This window comes from Chiloscyllium plagiosum, chromosome 21 (genome assembly GCF_004010195.1).
Source record: "Chiloscyllium plagiosum isolate BGI_BamShark_2017 chromosome 21, ASM401019v2, whole genome shotgun sequence".
NCBI lineage: Eukaryota > Metazoa > Chordata > Chondrichthyes > Orectolobiformes > Hemiscylliidae > Chiloscyllium > Chiloscyllium plagiosum.
Window position 1 is genome coordinate 52,410,974 of NC_057730.1, and position 23,701 is coordinate 52,434,674.

General features: G+C 41.6%; 1 protein-coding gene across 1 annotated transcript in view; it reads left to right on the top strand.

Annotated features, from left to right (window-relative positions):
- Positions 1–23,701, top strand: part of dnah3 (dynein axonemal heavy chain 3) — a 191,003-nt gene that overhangs the window by 64,145 nt on the left and 103,157 nt on the right. Inside the window, exons 15-23 of the mRNA XM_043712084.1 lie at positions 1,780–1,933; positions 3,980–4,124; positions 5,907–6,118; positions 8,592–8,683; positions 10,266–10,380; positions 12,213–12,329; positions 15,935–16,114; positions 18,107–18,243; positions 20,062–20,263. Coding sequence (XP_043568019.1) covers positions 1,780–1,933; positions 3,980–4,124; positions 5,907–6,118; positions 8,592–8,683; positions 10,266–10,380; positions 12,213–12,329; positions 15,935–16,114; positions 18,107–18,243; positions 20,062–20,263 — 1,354 coding nt within the window. The remainder of the gene's footprint in view (positions 1–1,779; positions 1,934–3,979; positions 4,125–5,906; positions 6,119–8,591; positions 8,684–10,265; positions 10,381–12,212; positions 12,330–15,934; positions 16,115–18,106; positions 18,244–20,061; positions 20,264–23,701) is intronic.

Genomic DNA, 23,701 nt, shown 5'->3' on the forward strand with positions numbered 1-23,701 from the left:
GACACCCGCACCAATCAACCACACCGCCCTGTGGCCCAACATTTCAACTCCCCCTCCCAGTCTGCCAAGGACATGGAGGTCCTGGGCCTCCTTCACCGCCGCTCCCTCACCACCAGACGCCTGGAGGAAGAACGCCTCATCTTCCGCCTCGGAACACTTCAACCCCAGGACATCAGTGTGGACTTCAACAGTTTCCTCATTTCCCCTTTCCCCACCTCATCCCAGTTCCAAACTTCCAGCTCAGCACTATCCCCATGACTTGTCCTACCTGCCTATCTTCTTTTCCACCTATCCACTCCACCCTCCCTCCCAACCTATCACCTTCATCCCCTCCCCCACTCACCTATTGTACTCTATGCTACTTTCCTCCCCTACCCTACTCTCATTTATCTCTCTACCCTTCAGGCTCTCTGCCTGTATTCCTGATGAAGGGCTTTTGCCCGAAACGTCAATTTTATTGCTCCTCGGATGTTGCCTGAACTGCTGTGCTCTTCCAGCACCACTAATCCAGAATCAGCACAATTAAGGACTGTTTAAATGAGCACTTGAAACACCAAAGCATTCAAAGGTTATGTCTCAAGTGCGAGAAAGTAAGTTAGAATAGATACATGTTTGATGACTGCCGTGGACATGATAGATTGAAGGATCTCTTCTGTGCTGTAAAAGTTATATGGCTGTTGAGATCCCTGAGGTAAGGAGGGATGTCACTGTGACCTCATTGGCTATGTGTTAGTGTCATTGGGTTTTGGATCTTGCTGTGCTATAGCCATGCCATTGCACACAGCGGAATAATAAGCATTGATTAAACAGTTACTAAGAAGCCTGGCCTGAGCTTGACATCAATACTGAAAAAGCCCACACAGGGAAATAATCAAACATTGACCATTGTCATCTGAGGTTGTTGGACTTCTTTTGGCCACTGCATCTAGATCCTCAAGAGTTGCCACCAGGCAGCACAGTGGGTCAGTAGTTAGCACTAGGGATCCAGGTTCAATTCCACCCTTGGGTGACTGTATGGAATTTGCACATTCTCACTGTGTGTGCATGGATTTTCTCCGGGTGCTCCAGTTTCCTCCCATAGTCCAAAAGATGTGCAGGCTAGGTGAATTGGCCATGCATAATTTGTCCATAGTGTCCAAGGATGTGCAGGCTAGCTAGATTAGCCATGGGAATTGCAGGGTTACAGGGATAGGGTGGTAGGGAGGGGAGGGGGGTGGGTCTGGGTGGGAAGCTCTTTGGAGGGTTAGTGTGGGTTTGGGCTGAATGGCCTGCATCTACGAATTCTGTGATTTGACTCCTCACATTGACCTCCCCAGCTGTCCACTCCATACTTTTTGATGGTGTCTCTGGAGGGCTTCCTGCAGCCCCAGTGAGTCTCTCCTTTTCTACCTTGAGCACCAAGGTGACCAATGCAGCATCCATTGTGTTTGCTGTCTCCCTTCCCTGTAGATTGGTTCCAAGTTTCACAAGTTCAACCCATGATCTTTAAGAGATAGAGGCTGGCACTAACTGGAGTTGTTTGCTCATGATAGCGGCTTCTTGGGGTTAAGCATAGAAACCAGCAAAGAGCACAACTTGAATTTGGCTGGTCTTTGAAATCAGCAGATAGGTGTCCTTTACAATGGACTTACCAAGTAATCAACAGACTAGAGCTAGTGACTATTGCCTCACCGGTTTACAGGGTGCAGTTGAATTTAACCTCTCTTGCGTGTTCTGAAATTTCCAATGGCTTTTCTGTATTGAAATGATTGCTGCTAATATAATTTGTTGTGCATTTAGAATAAATGAATTTAAAAAGAAAGTGGTGGCCTACGGCAAAGAAGTTGACAGCTTCAAGAAGAAAGAAATTATGACTCTTGATGAAATGAGGAATAACGTGGAAAAACTCAGTGAATTAACCAAAAATCTGAACGCAGCCATGGATGAGGCAGATGTGGGTAACCTTTTGGTGTAGCTGGATACAAATTATTCTGTTAATGTTCTTTTTTCAGTTGGGCATGTTTTGAAGCTCATTTTGATAGGGAGAGGCTTTCGGAACAAGCCATCACAACTAGTGTTCAGTCCTTGTGGCTTCTCATAATAATACACAGCGAGATAACTTATTTATTATTTATCTACTCCATACCAACCAATGCTACCCTGCTCACCCACCACCCAATCTTCCAAGTGCAGTAGATATTTAGTTCATAGTTATATCAGCATAAAATTGACCTAAATGCCAAATTTTCTAAAAAACCTTTCAGGGAATCTATGTATCATTGGCAAGGCAGCATTTGTTGGTCATATCTAATTGCCCCTGTACTAAGTGACTTGCAAGGCCATTGCAGAGTCTATCACATTGCAACAAGTCACATCTAAACAGACGAGGTAAGGTTGGCACATTTCTTTCTCTAAAGGCCATTAGTGAACCAGGCAGGTTTTTATGGTAATCGATGATAATTGTCATAGTCACTATTATTGAGATCAATTTTATATTCCATGCTTATTGATTGAATTTAAATTCCATCAGCAGCTATGATGGGATTTGAACCCATGTACACAGAGCATTTACCTGGGCCTGTAGGTTGTGGGCGGCACGGTGGCCCAGTGGTTACCACTGCTGCCTCACTGCGCTAGGGACCTAGGTTCAATACCAGCCTCAGATGACTATCTGTGTGGAGTTTGCGCATTCTGTGTGTGTGTGTGTTTCCTAGTCGAATTGACCATGCTAAATTGCCCATAGCGTTAGGTGCATTAGTCAGAGGGAAATGGTTTTGGGTGGGTTGCTCTTCAGAGGGTTGACGTGGACTTGTTGGGCCGAAGGGCCTGTTTCCACACTGTAGGGAGTCTAATCTAATTACTTGTTCTGTGACATTACCATTATGGAAGTTTACTTTGGGAATTTTTATTTGAAATTCTACAGATGCCATATCTTAGCAAACTAACTAGTACCTTTTGCTTCACATAACAGTGTCTGTAGCATCAGTAACATTACCTCCTGCCTGAAGCATTCACTATTGGACTCTGTTTAGAAGTCTTAGTACATTTCCTATTTTTTTCTCCTATTAGGTTAATTCACACTGTGCTGCAGAATAATGCTGCTATTATACAATCCAATCAAATATGTGGTAATGTAGAAGCATCCCATGTGATTGGTTTAAGCTTTGATCCATGAGGTGGTAACATTATTCCAAGCTACCCTGTGACCCAGATCCATTTCCTTATTTTCTGGTCCTCTGTGTAGTGCATTCTATCACAGCTCCTCAAATATTCCAAGCAGTTTTGATTTCCTTTTTGAAAGAATGATGTACTTGCCATAGGGACAGGATTGATGGGACTGTCCAATAAGGAGAGATTGAAAAGAGTGGGATTGCATACTTTGAAATTTAAAAGAATGGACAATTATCTCACTAAAGCAGTCAGAATGCTATCAGGTCTCACAGAGTGGATGCAATATGGATGATTTCCACCTGATCAGAAGGGTCTAGAATCAGGGGACACCATCTCAAAATAATGAGCAGACAATTTAGGATGGAGATGAGGAGGAATTTCTTCACTTGAGGGTTGTGAGTTCTTGGAACTTTCTAGCCTGGGGGCTGTGGGTGGAGATTGTTAGACATTTAGATAGTAAAGGGATATGGGGAAATTGCGTAAAATTAACGATGAGTTAGAAGATCACCATGATCTAATTGAATGGTGGAGTAGGCTAGAGAAGCGAAATGATCTACCTCTGCGTCTATTTCATAAGTAACTTTCTTATTCAACACAGAATTGTTACATTATATAAACCAGTGTCTCCAGAGGACAAAACTGTATCTTCCCAAACTTTCTAATCCTTTTTACTTCACATAACAGCGTCTGTAGCTCCAGTGATATTACTTTCTGCCTGGAGTTTCATTATTTAGAGTCTTAATACATTTCATATATCAAAACTATACCATCAATGGTCTCTTTGATGCCAACAATATCCATAATGAACCTCATTCTTTGTTTTTTTAAGGCTATAAACAGAGAAGAGGAGCTTTTGGAACACAAGATGACCCAGTTTCCTCAATTACTAGTCACAGTCAGCCAGAAGCAGCCTTATGAGCAGCTGTGGAACACAGTGTATAATTTCTACACTAAATCAGAGATGTGGATGAATGGTGAGTTTTGAGAGTTTGACCAATGAAAGGAATCATTTAGTACAAATCTGGTTAAAATATGTGGAGTGAGTGGATAGTCTCCCTTTCCCTGTGGAGAAAGTGAGGACTGCAGATGCTGGAGATCAGAGATGAAAAATGTGTTGCTGGATAAGTGCAGCAGGTCAGGCAGCATCAAATGAGCAGGAGAATCGACGTTTCGGGCATAAGCCCTTCTTCAAGAATCCTGAAGAAGGGCTTATGCCCGAAACGTCGATTCCCTTTCCCTGTGGTCTACAAACTAAAGTGAGTGGATAGTCTCCCTTTCACTGTGGTCTACAAACTCTATCACCTTAAAGTTTCCATATAAACATTGGTGACATTTTTTGCTGATTCAGACAACATTTTTCATTAAAAGGAAATCCCATTTATTGAACTCTGTACAATTTTAAAATGATACAGAATTAAACGTAAAGACCCTGCGAGTAACGTTGAGTTAATTTTACTGCTTCCTGGAATGGCAGGACTGACATATAGAATCATAGAGTTATACAACATGGAAGCAGACCTTTCGGTCCAACCGATCCATGCTAACCATAATCCCAAACTAGTCTAGTCCCACCTCCATGCATTTTGCCCATATCCCTCCAATCATTTCCTATTCATGTACTTACCTAAATGTCTTTTAAATGTTGTAACCGTTGCTGCATCCACCACTTTCGCTGGAAGTTCATTCCACATACAAACCACTCTCTGTGTCAAAAAATTGCCTCTCGTGTCTTTTTTAAATCTCTCTCCTCTCACCTAAAAAAAGTTCTCCTAGTATTGAAATCCTTCACCCTTGGGGGAAGACACCTGCCATTCATGTTATCTATACCCTTCGTTATTTTATAAAGGTCACCTCTCAACCTCCGATGCTCCAGTGAAAAAAGTCCTGTTTATCCAGTCTCTCATCATAACTAAACCCTTCATTCCCAGCAAGAGAGAATATATGAATGAAGAGAGACTGGATCAGTTACAACCATACTCACTGGAGTTGAGAAGAATGGCAGTGGGGATGTCTCTTAGAAACCTACAAAATTCTAACAGGACTAGTCAGGGTAAACACCAGAAGGTTTCTGAGGGTGAGGGAGTCCAGAGTCAGGCTCGTCTGAGGATATTGAGTAGACCATTTCAGATTAGGATGAGGAGAAATGTCTTCACCCAAAGGGTGGTGAGCCTGCGGAATTCTCTACCACAGAAAATGTTTGAAGCTGAAACATTATTTTCAAGATGGAGTTAGATGCAGTTCTTGGCGCTAAAGTGAACAAAAGATATGGGGAGAAAACGGTAACAGGGTACTGAGCAGTGTTGTGAAAGCTAGTGCTTCCACCAAATAAACCTGTTGGACTATAACCTGGTGTTATAGTAGCATGATCATCCATGGTCGTACTGAATGGTGGAGCAGGCTTGAATGGCTGAATAGTCTAATTCCCTTATTTTCTATGTTTCTATGTTAAAATTTCTAAGGCCAGATATTTTTGGCCCTGGTGATATTTCCAAAATTATTGGCAATTTTTCACAGTAAACTTGGGTATGATTTTACAAGTCAGATGACATTGGGCAACATTACAGAAGTGTAGGAAAGTAGTCTATGTTACTCATTTTATGTTCGGAAATTGGCTCATATAAACACATTTTGTAATTAAAAGGTCTGAATTATAAAATAAACTGGAATGCTCGTGATCCAACTTTAGATAATGACTGGAATAGTTCTGATCATTTTGCTAACTTGCTGCTGGAATTTCTACTCTCTTCATTTTGTAGGACCCTTTCAAGGCCTAGATGCTGAGGAGATTACTAATGATATTTCAACTATGTGGAGAACAATATATAAACTGACAAAGACTTTCTCAGATATCACAGGACCTAAACGTGTAGCAGAAAGTGCTAAACTTAAAATTGAGAAATTTAAACCTCACCTACCAATTATAGCAATCATCTGTAATCCTGGCATCAAAGATAGACATTGGAATGAGGTAATACTTTCTTTTCAAAGATGTATTTTATTCATAGAATTTTGAAAAATATATTGTAGAACATTTCAACTTCAAAAGTGATCAAAAGTGCATCAAAATTCAAATTGTCTCCACACAGCATGTTCCACTCTAAGGTGGAACACAACGCAAATATAATAGCTATAAAATTTACAATATATATTCCACGTCAGGCATACAGCTGATGCATTTCAAATCAGAAACAAAATAGCATGCATTAGAAATTAACTTCTCTCCTTGCACCATGTTCTACACTGAGGTATATGCTTCAGTAGAATTTCAATATTACTGATGTTCACAATGTAAATTACCTTGTCAGGAGCATAGCTGAAAGGATCCTGCAGATTGTAACCTTTTCTGATTGGCATGGCATAGGAATCTGAAACTTTGATGAAAGTAGGGGTCCCTGATGTTGCTATTTCACTCTAGTGGTACTGGCTGAGAACAAGACTGCAGTTTATCACACACTGGCATAATTTCAACTTTTTTCATTTGCGTGGTGAAGTTATTGAAAGAGAAATTGGTCTTGTGTATAATGAAATGAAATTTGCCTTTTATGTCATTCCTGAAGATAAAATTACCCCAAATGGGTTTCAGTTGAATCACAGTTGGACAATCAAGTCAGGCACTAATACAAATTCTTCCTCCTCAAGAGTGGTGTAAGCGAACATTTTAAGCAGAAAGATATTGTGACATCCAAACTAGTTTATGAACATGACATTTTTTCTGTCTTAGAGCCATAGAGTCATAAAATTGTACAGCATGGAAACAAACCCTTCAGTCCAACATGTCCATGCTGACCAGATAGCCTAAATTAATCCAGTCCCATTTGTCAGCATTTGGTCCATATCCCTCTAAACTCTTCCTATTCATATACCCATCCAGATGCCTTTTAAATATTGGTAATTGTACCAATCTCCACCACTTCCTCTGGCAGCTCATTCCATACACGCACCACCCTCTGCGTGGAAACATTGCCTCTCAAGTCCTTTTTATATCTTTCCCCTCTCACCTTAAACCTATGCCCTGTTGTTTTGGACTGCCCTATTCTGGGAAGAAGACCTTGGCTATTCGTCCTATCCATGCCTCTTATGATTTTATAAACCTGCATAAGGTCACCCCTCAGCCTCCGATGCTCCAGAGTAAACAGCCCCAGCCTGTTTCAGCCTCTCCCTAAAGTTCAAACCATTCAACCCTGGCAACATCCTTGTGAATCTTATCTGAATCCTTTCAAATTTAACCATGTCTTTCCGATAGCAAGGAGACCAGAAGTGAACATAGTTTTCTAAAAGTGGCCTCATTAATGTTCCATATAGCCGCAACATGTTATCTAAATGGGGTGAGACTTTTGGGTGCTTTGGTACAGAGGGATCTGGTGTCCTTGTTCATGACTCACAGACAACTAGCATGCAGGTACTGCAGATAAAAAAGAAAATGAATGGAACGTTGGCCTTTAGAACTAAAGGATTAGAATATAAAGGAAGGAAGTATTGTTGAAACTATACAAGGAATTGGTGAGACCGCACCTGGAGTATTGTGCACAGTTTTGGTCCCCTTATTTAAGGAAAGATGTAGTGACATTAGAAATAGTTCAGAGGAGGTTTGTTAGGTTGATCTCAGAGAGAGGGGTTTGTCATGTGAAGAGAGATTGAACAGTTTAGGCCTGTACCCTCTCAAACTTAGAAGAATGAGGGGGGATCGAATTGAGGTATTCAAGCTGATAAAAGGGTGTATAAAATAAAGTTAAAAATCACACAACACCAGGCTATATAGTCCAACAGGTTTAAATTGGAAGCGCACTAGCTTTCCAATTAAACCTGTTGGACTATAACCTAGTGTTGTGTGATTTTTAACTTTGTACTCCCCAGTCCAACACTGGCATCTCCAAATCGTGTGTAAAATAGACATAGAGTGGATGCTTCCTCTTGTGGGGCATTCTTGGACAAGAGGTCATAGACTTAGGATAAAGGGTAGCAAATTTAAAACAGAGTTGAGGAGAAAGTACTCCTCCCAAAGGGTTATAAATCTGTGGAATTTGCTATCCCAAAGTGCGGTGGATGCTGGGACAGTGAATAAATTTAAGGAGGAGTTAGATGGATTTTTGATTGGTAATGGGTTGAAAGGTTGTGGGGAGAAGCCAGGAAAATAGATGGGAGCCATTATTAAATGGCAGAGTAGACATTATGGGCAGAATGGCCTAATTCTGCTCCAATATCTTATGAATTTATGAACAAATGACCATGACATCCTAACTCTTATAGTCAACGCACTGACCATTTAAAACGCATACCCCAAGATGTAAAAGCCCCCATCCACTTCTCTCAGCAGGTTGTGGGAGACCTACTGAAAGAAAAGCAAAAAGAACTACAGAATGTATTGTGTTTTTAGGATATTTTAAACAAACTAGAAATTTTAGATTCTTTAAGTTCTGTACTGACCAATGGTTTGTTTTCAGATCAGCAATATTGTTGGATTTGACGTGAAACCACAAAAAGATACCACCTTGCAGGAAATGCTAGAATTTGGACTTGCAAATTACAGCGAGAAGTAAGCAATTCAGATAGTTACCGCCTTGTTTTTCCTTTCGCACTATTTCCTCAACACCTGAACGTCAACAGACCCTAAAGTGACTGGACCAGCTATCAGATTTCACTGAACAGATCTGAAACCAGTCCCCAGCCAGAGAGCAAAAGCAAATGAAAAAAAACAGCAATACTTGGTAACGATGGGAGGCATGATGGCTCAGTGGTTAGTGCCGCCTTACAGTTCCAGGGACCCGGGTTCCATTTCGACCACGGGCGACTGTGCAAACTCCACACAAACATTCTCCCCATGTCCGCATTTGTTTCCTCCTGGTGCTCCTGTTTCCTCCTACAGTCCAAAGATGCGCAAGTTAGATGGATTAGCCATGGGAAATGCAAGATTACAGGTAAGGGGGGGATGCTATTTGGAAAATTGATGTCGACTTGACAAACCTGATGGGCTGAATGGCCTGTTTCCACACTCTAGGGATTCTATGATGTTCCTAAAATCCTTCTTGTTTTTGCATGGACCACTGAGGTCTATATGCAGCAGGAACTGATGGAAGTGGATTCTTCTGTATTCCAACAAGTGCAGGCCCAACCTCTCCTCATAGCATAATCCCTCCATACCCAGTATTAGCTTATTGAATCTTCTCTGGACTGCCTCTAATGCCTGTTCATTCTTCCTTAGATAGAATCTGAGATCTTTCCTTACCCCAGCTCACTGATGCTGCAATCAGCAGGAAATATTGGATTCTGTATTGGCCCACCAATCGCTGTACACAGGACATTGGAACAGCTGCCTGCATGCAGCTTAGAGGGAACTTTGCTTGGGAATGAACATATTTGTCATATTGAACCTCCATTTTGAAGTATATAAGACTGATGCTAGCTGAAGTCACGGTACAATGGTAGTGTCCCTGCCCCTGGCTCAGAACGTTTTAGTTCAAGTCCCACCCATAATGGAAATGTCTCACAACAAGTCTGGACAGGTTGATTTGGCAGCCCTTGTTGTCATTGGGAGTGTCCCTATCTCTGAGCCAGGAGCCATGGTTCAAATCGCACTTACTGTGGACGCGTGACTGAGCAAAGTTCATTAGAAAATATCTAAAATGGAGGCACTGAGGTGCTCTTGTGCAGCGGTAATCCCCCTTCCTCTGAACCAGGGGACCCATATTCGAGTCTTACCTGCTGCAGAGCTGTATAATAACATCTCTGAACAGGGGATTTAGAAAGTACCTATGAAATGAGTAAGACTAGTGTGGCACATTGGCCAGTTTTACTGTCTTTCAACTGCCAGGTCATGATATGCAAGAGGGTCACCAAAGTGTTGACCTTTGTCCTCCCTGTCATACAGAGTAAATGATGCTCTAATCTGTGCCATGATCTCTTTGCGATGGTAATGCTTGTCTGAAGAACTCTCCATGTGAACACAGAGGAGCATGAATCTTACTCCACCCCTGTATTATGTCACTTACAGAAATTCTGATATCCTATAACAATGAGTGTGTTTCATGCATTTATATTTTGTTGATGGGGTTTATAAAATAGAGTGTTTTTTCTATATGCAAATCTTAAATTGCATACGTATTTACTGATATGTCTAGACTGGAAGAGATTGGTGTCGCAGCCAGCAAAGAGTATTCACTGGAGAAAGCTCTTGCAAAGATGAAATCAGAATGGGTGGAGTTAATCTTCAACTTTTCAAAGTACAGGGACACGGTGAGTATGTTTCAAACTAAGAGAATTGAAAAACAATGAACCTCTTCACTTGTATACCATGCGAGCAAATATTTAATATTGGCTGATTAATCCTGAACAATTTTGCCTAAAACTTGGCAACTTTATTGTGTCTAGTCACAGGATTTGAGCTGCCCAGTAAATACCGTCTTTGGTACTGTCTGCTGAAATGGTTGCTCTCAGTCACAGTGGCAACAAGGCTTTTCCTGCTGATTGCAGCATCAGTGGGCTGGGGTAAGGAAAGATCTCAGATCCTACCTAAGGAAGAATGAACAGGCATTGGAGACAGTTAAGAGAAGGTTCAATAGGCTAATACTGGGTATGGAGGGATTATGCTATGAGGAGAGGTTGGGCCTGCACTTGTTGGAATACAGAAGAATGCGAGGCAACCTTATTGAAACATGCAGAATTCCTAGGGGACTTGACAGGGTAAATTCAGAAAGGTTGTTTCCCTTTGTGGGAGAGTCAGAGGGTGGCGTGGTGGCTCAGTGGTTAGCACAGCTATCTCACAGAATCAGGGACCCTAGTTCAATCCCACCCTCAGACGACTGTCTTTGTGGAGTTTGCACATTTGCCCCATGTCTGTGTGGGTTTCCTCAGGGTGCTCCACTTTCCTCCCACAGTCCAAAGATGTGCATGTTAGGTGGATTGACCATGGGGAATTACTCATAGTGTCCAGGGATGTGTAGGCTAGGTGGATTAGTCTTGGGAAATGCAGGGTTACAGGGATAAGATGGATGAGTGGGATGTTCTTCAGAGGGTCAGTGTGGACTTGATGGGCCAAATTGCGCTGCTCCCACACTTTAGCAATTCTATGAGGCGTCACTTCTTTTCTCAGAGGATGGAGAATATATCTAACTCTGTATTGCAGAGAGCTGCAGAGGCTGAATTATTAGGTTTAGATTAGATTCCCTATAGCCCACCAAGTCCACACCGATCCTCCAAAGAGTAACCCACCCAGACCCATTTTCCTCTGACTAATGCACCTAACGCTATGGGCAATTTAGCATGGCCAATTCACCTGATCTGCACATCTTTGGACTGTGGGAGGAAACCGGAGCACCCGGAGGAAACCCACACAGGCAGGGGGAGAACGTGCAAACTCCACACAATGCCAGTTGCCCGAGGCCAGAATCGAACTTGGGACTCTGGTGCTGTGAGGCAGCAGTGGTAACCACTGAGCCACGGTGCCACCCTGTATTTTCAAGGCTAAGATAGATTGTTGATCTTTGGGGTTATGGGGAAAAGACAAAAGGTAGAGGTGAGGATTATCAGATCAACCAATGATCTAATTGAATATTGGAACAAAGTCAATGGGCTGAATGGCCTACTGCTGCTCCAATGTCTTATCAAATGGTTAACCACATTCACACTCTGAATCGCTCTGTAATTCTTTTAGAGAATATTAGGGCTGATTTGTATCACCAAAGGCTTAAAAACAGGCTTTTCACTATTATATTGGGTGGTCAGCCACTGTAACTTTAACAGAATCTATACACTGGCTGTAACCAGCCAGCTTAGAGCTAGTCCCTGATTCAGAGGCAATACTCCAAATCCCCTGTTTATATCTGTCAGCCAAGACTCCCCTATGGGCTCAGGTTAACAATCCCAATTGAGGATCTCATAGTCAATAAGATTCATTGGTTCCAATCACTACAGTCATATTACTGTAAATGTCAATTATTTTGAAAATCTAATTTGACGTCATAACTATGGCTCAGAAGCTGGTACCTTAATGTGAAGTTGTAGATAAACTACACTGATTCCTATCACTTACTGATAAGATTCCTTACTGTAACCTCCTACATTTTCAGAATATAAGCATACTGTCCTCAGTGGATGATATCCAGGTACTGCTGGATGACCATGTCATTAAAACCCAGACAATGCGTGGATCTCCATTTATCAAGCCTATTGAAGCTGAGTGTAAGGTAGGAACAAATAGATAAGGGAGTCCATTTGGAACACACCAATACTAAACACAATGAGCTAGGAACCATTGTCTAATTCTGCACCGATAATAAATGGAATATATTTTAATAAGTAAATCTATACCTGCGGTTTATCTTAAATTTTAGAACTGAATTTGCAATGTGATGGGAAGCAGTTCAAGTAGCAAAATACATTAACCAGTTATCTGCGTAAAGCTTTTAAAAGTAATAAAAACATTATAATTTGAGTCCATTTTTTGGATTTTTTATATGTTTTCGGTACAAGCTATACTTTTTTCAAAAACACAGTTTGATTAGATAATAGAAATAATGTACAAATCACATTTTACTGTGAAATATGTTCTTTAAAAAATCAAATTCCCCCAAGCGAAATGGATGGGACTTTATTACTTGATTGTTATTGTGATGATACTGTGGCTTTACGAGGTGTTCTTTGTTCTGGTTCCTTTTAAGAGAGAGATTGAAAGAGAGCTGAAGAGTGGTCTGTGAGAAAGTAAACAGCTCTTGAGACCTTGGTGCTTTTTGAACATTGGAACAATAGAAGTAGCACAAGTTGGTGTGGTCAAGCTCTCGGAGAACCAAGATAGAACATAGAACGGAGAACATAGAACTTTACAGTGCAGTACAGGCTCTTCGGCCCTCGATGTTGCACCACCCTGTGAAACCAGTCTGAAGCCCATCTAACCTATACTAGTCGATTCTTGTCCACATCTTATCCAATGACCATTTAAGTGCCCGTAAAGTTGGCGAGTATACAATGTTGCAGGCAGTGTGTTCCATGTCCCTACTACTCACTGAGTAAAGAAACTATCTCTGACATCTGTCTTACATCCATCACCCCTCAATTTAAAGCTATGCCCCCTCGTGCTAGCCATCACTATCTGAGGAAAGAGGCTCTCACTGTCCACCTATCTAACCCTCTAATTATCTGACATGTCTCAATTAAGTCACCTCTCAACCTTCTTCTATCTAACAAAACAGTCTCAAGGCCCTTAATCTTTCCTCATAAGATCTTCCCTCCATACCAGGCAACATCCTAGTAAATCTCCTCTGCACCCTTTCCAAAGCTTCCACATCCTTCCTATAATGTGGTGACCAGAAATGCACGCAATACTCCAAGTGCAGCCGCACCAGAGTTTTGTACAGCTACAGCATGACCTCAATCTCTCAATTCTGAAACTCAATCCCTCTACTAATACAAGCTAACACACCGTATACCTTCTTAACAGTCCTATCCACCTGGGTAGCAACTTTCAGGGATCTATGAACATGGACACCGAGATATCTCTGCTCACCTACACTACCAAGAATCTTACCATTTGCCCAGTACTCTGCATTCCTGATGCTCCTTCTAAAGTGAATCACTTCACACTTTTCCACATTAAACTCCATTTGCCACCCCTCAGCCCAGCTCTGCAGCTTATCGATGTCCCTCTGTAACCTACAACATCACTCAGCACTATCCACAACTCCACTGACCTTAGTGTCATCCACAAATTTACTAACCTGTCCTTCTATGCCCTCATCCAGGTCATTTATAAAAATGACAAAGAGCAGTGGACCCAAAACAGATCCTTGCGGTACACCACTAGTAACTGAACTCCAGGATGAACATTTCCCATCAACCACCACCCTCTGTTTTCTTTCAGCTAGCCAATTTCTGATCCAAACTGTTAAATTGCCCTCAATCTCATGCTTCCGTATTTTGTGCTGTAGCCTACCATGGGGAACCTTATCAAACGCCTTACTGAAATCCATATACACCACATCAACGGCTTTATCCTCGTCCACCTGTTTGGTCACCATCTCAAAGAACTCAATAAGGTTTATGAGACACGACCTACCCTTCATGAAACTGTGTTGACTATCCCTAATCAACTTATTCGTATCAAGATGATTATAAATCCTATATCTTATAACATTTTCCAACACATTACTCACAACCAAAGCAAGACTTACTGGTCTATAGTTAACAGGGTTGTCTCTACTCCCCATCATGAACAAGAGGACAATATTTGCTATCCTCCAGTCTCATGGATACTATTCCTGTAGACAATGATGACATAAGGATCAAGGCCAAAGGCTCAGCAATCTCCTAATTGGCTTCCCAGAGAATCCTAGGATACATCCCATCTGGCCCAGGGGATTTATCAATTTTCACCCTTTCCAGAATTTCTAACACCTCCTCGTTGTGAACCTCAGTCCCATCTAGTCTAGTATCCTGTTTCTCAGTATTCTCCTTGACAACATTGTCTTTTTCCAGTGTGAATGCTGACAAAAATATTATTTTAGCACATCCCTGCTCTCTTCTGACTACACACACAAAACTTCCCACCACTGCCCTTGATTGGCTCTAGTCCTACTCTAGTCATTCTTTTATCCCTTATATACCTATAGAAAGCTTTTGGGTTTTCCTGATCCTATCTGCCAACAACTTCTCATGTCCCCTCCTCGCTTAGCTCTCTCTTTAGGTCTTTCCTGGCTACTTTGTAATTCTCAAACACCCTAACTGAGCCTTCACATCTCATCCTCTTGACAAGATTTTCAACTTCCTTAGTAGACAATGGCTCCTGCTCTCTGTCAGACAGGTACACACTTATCAAGGACATGCAGTAGCTGTTCCTTGAATAACCTCCACATTTCTATTGTCCCCATCCCCTGCAGTTTCTTTCCCCATCCTCTGCATCCTATACCTTGTCTAATCGCATCGTAATTGCCTTTCCCCCATCTGTAGCTCTTGCCCTCTGGTGTATACCTTTCCCTTTCCATTGCTAAAGTAAACATAATTGAATTGTGGTCACTATCACCAAAGCGCTCACCTACCTCCAAATCTAATACCTCGCCAGGTTCATTACCCAGTACCAAATCTAATGTGGCCTCGCCCCTTGTTGGCCTGTCTACATACTGTGTCAGAAAACCCTCCTACACACAATAGACAAAAACTGACCCATCTAAACTACTTGAACTATAGTATTCCTATTTGGAAAGTTAAAGTCTCCCTTAACAACTACCCTGTCACTTTCACTCCTATTGAGAATCATCTCTGCTATCCTTAAAGATTTTTTAGGTTTTTCTTTTAGTTTTTGGTGATAGCAGTTGCTGATGGGGTCTTGAGGAAATGAAAGCTGTTTGTTTCTTCTCTTGGTTACTGCTAAAAGCTGGGGGTTCTCTTCCTTCTGCTGGAGTTGCATGTGAGACACTCTGTTTTCTGAATTTGCCTTTTGACGAGGATGTATATATGGGATATTACTATGTGGTAACAGTTACTGCTTAGTAGCTAACTAATCTATTATTTTATTAAGCATTTCAATAGAGTTACAGCTAAGCCAATAATTTTATTTTTTCTTTTATTGTATTGAATAAATTTAACTAACATTTACTTTTAAAAAATAAAATCTTAGGGTCTAGACTATCTTTATAATATATTTTGAGGAGGTCTGGTCTGGCCCATAACATTATAGAAGCTAGGAACTAACAGCAGGAGTAGGCCAATCAGCCTTCGAGTCTGCTAAGATAGACTACACTTCTGCTATCTTATATCATCCTAATGATTTTTGTCTTGTTTGTAATTTTTAATAACTCAGGTCTGGGAGGAGAAGCTTGTCCTAATGCAGAATATTCTAGATGCCTGGTTAAAGTGTCAGGCCACGTGGTTGTACCTTGAGCCTATCTTTAGCTCTGAGGATATCATTGCTCAAATGCCAGAAGAAGGTCGGAAATTTGGTATTGTAGACGGCTACTGGAAAGACATTATGTTGGAAGCTGTAAGTAAATCACCTGTTCAATATAGGGATGATTTGAACTGGAGGTAGGACAACCAGTGGTTAAGTGATAATGTTACTGGATCAGTAATCCGTAGGCCCAGATCAATGCTCTGGGTCATGGGTTCAAATCCTACCTGAGGAGCTGATGGAATTTAAAATCAATTCTAAAATATCCAGAGTTAAAAGCTAATCTAGTGATGATAATTATCTTCATTGTTGTTAAAAAAACACCGAGTTCATTAACAGCCATTTACGGTGGCACGGTGGCTCAGTGGATAGCACTCTGCCTCACAGCACAGGGTCCCCGGTTCAATTCCAGCCTTGGGTGACTGTCTGTGTGGAGTTTGCACATTCTCCCCGTGTCTGCATAGGTTTTCTTCAGGTGCTCCGGTTTCCTCCCACAGTCCAAAGATGTGCAGGTCAGGTGATTTGGCCATGCTCAACTGTCCATAGTGTTAGGTACATTAGTGAGAGGGAAATGGGTCTGGGTGGGTTACTCTTTGGAGGGTCGGTGTGGACTGGTTGGGCCAAAGGGCCTATTTCCACACTGTAGGAAATCTAATATAATCTGACAGCCTTTGGTCTAGCCAACTTGTGGTGGTGGATTCTTAACTGCCCTCTGAAATGACCCAGTAAGTTACTCAATTCAAGGGGCAATTAGGGACAGGCAACAAGTGCTGATCTTGCCAGAGAGACACACATGCTGTGAAAAAATAGAATGAAAATTTAGAGTTTAGGATTGCCAAATGTTAGAAATCTCCTTTCCAACTTAAACCTTAGATAATGCAGGAGGATTTGAAAGCAGCGACTGGCTGCCCAACCACTTCCTTCTATAACTGTGGTACAAGCTAGGGCTAAGAATAACATTTTCTTACATTTGATTTGCAGTTGCTCTATTCAGAACGTGATTTTCTGTTTCCCTCCAATCACATACATACTCTTTTCTGTTTGCAAATCTTTGTTGGTCAAAACTGGTTTTGATCTGTGTGTTACAGGAGGCTAAAAAAGTGCATGTCAATTGTGCCCTGAGTTTAGGAAGCTCCTGATTTTTTGTTTGGGTTTACAACTATTTGGATCTACCCATTGTGAACAGGAGGGTGCTTCTAGCACATAGCAATGGACCGTTTTCAGAATGTTGACAGCATTAATGAGATGATAAGGATACTGATTCCACTTTATTGTCAATGCACCCCTGTCACAGTGGGTGCCAACGTATAGCCCTTGTGGACTTAGCCCCATCTTCACACTGAAGATGCCCTCCATTGTGTTGTGTAGCACATCCACTGCAGTAAACAGGATAGATGCAGATAGGATCCAGTGGGTTAAGACTGGATATCCATGAGAGGCAATTAGCCAAGAGCGACAGTAGAACCTTTCTCCCCAACAATCTGGAACGCATTGGACTGGACCATCCCTCACTCTACAACTATCATCAAGTGTGGTGAGCAACTCTGGTTCAATGAGGAGTACCAAGTAGCAACAACATTAAATGGATTTGAAGATGAAATATCCACCTGGTGAAGCCACGGACTGCCTGATTTAATACATTTACAGCATCACCTACTGGTACAACCGCATTACAGACCAGAGACTGGTTTTTCTCTCTCTTTCTACACCCGGACGTGCTATCACATACAACTGAACAGCTTTTATCACCACCAAGTCACCTGTGGCAATTTTCACCTGTTGCCACCACCAGTAAATCCCCCCATGTTTCCAACTGACTAATTTACATACAAAACCCATAAGAGCAATGAAAGATTGTCAATGGTGAGGGAGAAGTAGAGAGCTAAATTAAAATGGAGTTGGGCGGTGAGATAAAGCAGTCTACCCCAGAGACTTCATAATAAATAATAGTTGGCTTAATATAGATTATAGTCTATGATTGAATTCTATGCTGAGTATGTATAACTTTTGATGTGTTCCGAAGGAGACGTGATAACACAGAATTGTCATGTTCTCACCTGTGGTGTTTGACTGTTTTGTTGCAAGGTAAAAGATACCCATGTTTTGGTAGCAACGTCTCAGCCCAATATGCTGGAAAGACTTTTGGAGGCTAATGTTCTCCTGGAGGACATCCAGAAAGGACTTAATTTATATCTGGAGAAGAAAAGACTCTACTTCCCAAGGTAATAGATCCCTTCTAAAATATGCGGTGATTTTTCTTCATATCAAAGTATAAAAAGTTTAAAAATAGCAGTATTTTAGATGTAAGAGATAAATATCTTTAATCAGCCTGTTCTGATGTAATACACCTCAGGAGTAGGTAGAACTTGAACCTGAATCTAGCCCACAAGTAGCAAGACTATTATTGTATCTCAATAATCCAAGATGTGGTGGATGTTCTTATTGAGGCATCTGATGCGTATACACATAATATATGTTATAAATAAAAACATAAATATTTATATTGGCTATATTAAATATAACCAATTAAATATTGGTTATATTTAATAACCAATTTCTTTGGCTATTCTGGTTGTATTCCACCAGTCACCACTTATGTTGTAATGATAAAGAGAGTATTGTGAACTTAGGTACAGCTAATTCACAACCCACCAAGCAGCAGTGCAGACTTGAGTATCCTGTTTACCTTGTCACATCCACTGCAAATACAAAGAGCTCTATTCTGAAGTAGATGCAGCTCCAACCTCCCAGTGCTTCAGAGCCCAAGAAAAATACAAGAACGTAAGGAACATAAGAAATAGGAGCAAGAGTAGGCCAACTGGCCTGTCGATCCTGTACCACCATTCAATAAGATCTTTTCATACACTCAGCTTCATGTACCCTTCCACTCACCATAGCTCTTAATTCCTTTACTGTTCAAAAATCTATTTGTTTTTGCCTTAAAATCATTCAATGAGGTAGCCTTAATTGCTTCATTGGGCAGGGAATTCCATAGATTCACAACCCTTTGAGGACCTCAACTCAGTCCTAAATCTACTCCCCTTTATTTTGAGGTTATGCCCCCTGGTTCCAGTTTCCCCTTCCCTGGTTGGAAACAACCTCCCTGCTTCTATTTATTTTATCTATCCCCTTCATAATTTTATATGTTTCTGTTAGATCTCCCATCATTCTTCTAAATTCCAATGAATATCATCCCAGTCTACTCAATCTCTCTTCATAAGCCAACTCCCTCAATGCCGGAATCAACCCAGTGAACCTCCTCTGCACCCTCTCCAATGCCAACACATCCTTTCTCAAGTAAGGAGACCAAACTGTACACAGTTCTTCAGATGGGGCCTCACCGGCATCCAAAAAAGCTGTAGTATAACCTCCCTATTTTTAAATTCCATCCTTCAAACAATGACGGACAACATGCCCTTTGCCTTCTTAATTACCTATGGCACCTGGAAGCGGACTTTTTGTGTTCATGCACAAGAGCACCCAGGATCCTCTGCAAGGATCCTGCTCTGCCAGCAAGCATGCAGCAGACAGGGATTCACGTGCTCCATTACCCATCACTCTGAAGCCCCTCCTAAATCATGGGAGTGGGATAATTTTGATATCGGAGCAATATCTGTTGGGGGCTTTGGTACACCAATCATCCATCTCCAGTTTGAGTGACACGCAGATGTTCAGCTGCAGAGATTCCTGAGACCTGGGGTAGATCAGGAAGCACTTCAATTTGTAGGAACAAAAGTATAATTGTCCATGATTCTATCTCTGACCAACCAGTTTCTTCTAAAAACATTTTGTCCCTGCTTTTCTTTGATTCCATTGAACTTGCTTTGATGACACCTTCTTCCTTTCAGACTGGCTGAGATGTCTTCCTTTTTCTTCAACTGAGAATTGTCCACTGTTGTAGTTGTGTTGGTACAACCTGCTCCACATCCTCGCTCCCATGTATCCTCCCTCCTCACCCTGCATTGTGTATTAAAGTCTAATGTTGTCAGATTGAGTTCATTTACTTGCTCTCTTTGTCCCGCTGTTGCTTTTCTCTTCAGATTCTTTTTCTTGTCCAATGATGAACTGCTTGAGATTCTCTCGGAAACCAAGGACCCGCTTCGAGTACAGCCACACCTGAAGAAGTGCTTTGAAGGGATCGCGAAACTTCAGTTCAGCGATCAGCTCCAAATCACAGGGATGATCAGCTCTGAAGATGAAATAGTTCCATTCATTAAAATGATCTACCCAGCAAAAGCAAAGGTACCCGTTGCTTCCTTCATTTCTTAGTTGCTCTTTCAAAGATTACAGAAGAACCCAAAATGTAGACAGTTGTAATTTCCCATGGCTGAATATAACAAATGGTTATTACAGGTTTTCTTCTTAATTGACACAAGGATTTGAAGGATGCAGCGATTCGTAGAGCTCAACTCATGTCTTTCACAGACAGACTTTGAGTGTTAGAAAGATGAGACTAGAATGCAAACAGCAAGACTCTGATAAAGCAGCTCACATGAAAACCATTTGATTTGAGATTTCTGACTTTTATGAAATAGAAAGGGAAAGCTGAAATGAGGATTTTTAAATAATTCTGTTTATATATTAGAGTAGACACATGTTCAAACAAGAATAGAAGTTTATATTTATTCGATAATGGGGAATTATATTTCTGAAGGCAGTTGGCCTTTGAATGCAGAGGCTAGTTTATATAAGATTAGATTAGATTTAGATTAGATTACATTACAGTGTGGAAACAGGCCCTTCGGCCCAACAAGTCCACACCGACCCGCCGAAGCGAAACCCACCCATACCCCTACATTTACCCCTTACCTAACACTACGGGCAATTTAGCATGGCCAATTCACCTGACCCTGCACATCTTTTGGACTGTGGGAGGAAACCGGAGCACCCGGAGGAAACCCACGCAGACACGGGGAGAACGTGCAAACTCCACACAGTCAGTCGCCTGAGGCGGGAATTGAACCCGGGTCTCAGGCGCTGTGAGGCAGCAGTGCTAACCACTGTGCCACTGTGCCACCGTGCCATTGCAGATTAGAATAATAAAAAAGGTATAATCAGATAATCTTATAAGAGTACCATAGTGTGGTGGGAGGTAGGCAGAAGCAATTCTGAAACAGGGTCACCACGACAGAGAGAATAAACAGCTGCCGTGTCACCAGTCGGCTAATTGGGAAACTGCTCCCGAAAGTGTTAGCTTTGTCACAGAATCATAGTGTTAGGTTAAACTATGTATAACTTTATAAGTAACTTTATATTAGAGCTGACATTTAAAATATTATAACAATTAGTAGAAATAAACATTGTTTTTAGTCTTCTGTACTAAGATCAGCAAGGGATATGAATCACATGACCGAATTTGAAAAGTCATTAGCAAAAAGCAAATACATGATGCGGTTGGCAAATGTCTAGGAAGGGACATAACAATTGGTGCTGGGATGTGGTCAATAATCATAAGAGTCCAAGGGCAGGTGATTGGGGGTCTGGCAAACATCATGAGATGACGGGACGACCTAGGGTGCACCATGAAGTTGCCCGTCATTGATCGTGTATTCACAGGATTGGACGTGTAGGTCAGAGGAGATGTGGCAAGCATGGATATCAATGTTGCATATAACCATCATGTATAAATAGCCTTGGGAAAGGAAGAGTATCACTCACCTCTGACCTGAGTTGTAATTAAGAGGGCAAATGGGTTCAACGTAAAAGCCAGCTACAGAGCAGTCTGTGGTCTCGCCCACAAGTGTGGTAAAAAGCTCAAATAAACATCAATTTGCGCTTCTGAACATGGGTATCAGACTGCTCTTTAAAATCCCTCTCCAACATGGATAAAGGTTTTAACCCTTATAGAATGGAAGCCTGATGATTACAGTTTCTCGACCATCCTTTTAAAAGAGTAATTTAATCATTCTGTCTTCCTTTAATTTTTAAATTTTTAAAAATGATTTCTGCTGAGGCCAGAGTGCATTTGGAAAAATTCCTGGTTCTACTGATCTGAAGTAACCCAGATGGTAGATTTTCACATTGAGGGGTGGTGTGGGTTATAACTGGAATCTGGTTAAAGACATCACTGTTGTGAAAGTTAAAGTTTGAAGCTATCAAATCACAGAAAAGTAGGTTTTAAAAAAGCAGAAGGTAGAAGCAGGAGTAGGCCATTCGGTCCTTCAAGCCTCCTCCACCATTCAATATGATCATGGCTGATCATCCAACTCAGTCCCCTGTTCCCACTTTCTCCCCATACCCTACAACCCGTCAACCATAAAAATGATACCTGACTTCATCTTGAAAACATTTGAAGTTTCGGCCTCAATCGCTTTCTATGGTAGAGAATTGTACAGGGTCACCACCCTCTCGGTGAAGATATTTCTCCTCACCCGAGTCTTGAATGGCTGACTCCACCCTTAGACTGTGCTGGACTTAAAGGTTACTCAGGAACATCCTTCCTGTGTCCATTCTGTCATGTGGCTATCCATTCTAGCAGCTTTAAGAGGGTTCAGTTTGGGAAACATGGGTCACATTAATGTAACAGATTGCGATACAATAACAAGCATATAGAAAATACAACCTAATTCTCAAAAAGGACAGTTAAAAAAGTAAGTCAGCTGGAAAACACTAGCAATTATTTTGTAGCGTTGTAAAATTGCTCTGATTTAGACTGATATAACAGATGTAAGTTTGTGTTTTCCTATTCCTTTGTATGTTAAGTAGTGACGTGCACAGCCTTCAGCACTTAAAATTTAGGAATGGTGGTAAAGCTGGATTCACAATGAATTAATAGGTTACATGCGAGCCCATTATACACTGTTTATTGTTAGAAAAACATCTTAGATGTTTGGAGCTGTGTGAAGGGTTATTTTGAATTATGATTAGAGTGGCGCTGGAAAAGCACAGCAGGTCAGGCAGCATCCAAGGAGCAGGAAAATCGACGTTTCGGGCAAAAGCCCTTCCTCAGGACTGAAGGCAGGGTGCCTCCAGGGTGGAGAGATAAATGGGAGGCGGGCTGGGGCTGGGGAGAAGGTATTCTTGTGGAGAGAGGAGGAGAACTTCTTCAAGGTAAGCATTCCTCTTTCCACAAGAATACCTTCTCCCCAGTTCCACCCCCTCCCATTTATTGCTCCACCCTGGAGACTCCCTGCCTTCAGTCCTGAGGAACGGCTTTTGCCCGAAACATCGATTTTCCTGCTCTTTGGATGCTGCCTGACCTGCTGTGCTTTTCCAGCACCACTCTAATCTAGACTCTGATTTCCAGCATCTGCAGTCCTCACTTTTGCCTTACTTTGAATTATATTAACTCCACTTCTGAAACATTCCTGTCCCCTGATTGCAAGTAAAGATTGAGACCAATAAAACTTGTTACCATTTGTAGGGACCAAATTGCAGGTAGGCTATTCGCTGATTGTTAAAAAGGGTTTTTAGTTAAGCGTTTCCAATACATCTCTGAGCCAGGTGTGACTTGAACTCAGACCTGCTTGTCTTAAGGTGAGGACACTACTACTCATTGCAGCTAATTTTAATAGCACTTAGCTCAATGTGGCCCAATTGACTAGAAAAAGGCTGAAAATTCAAGGGCTAGTTGCTTGAGGGTGTGCCTGCAGATGGTGAGAACATGTCTTAGAAAACCTCTGGGTGCTCCCCATTAATGATTGGGAAATAATGGGAACTGTCTCCATAATGTGCTGATGT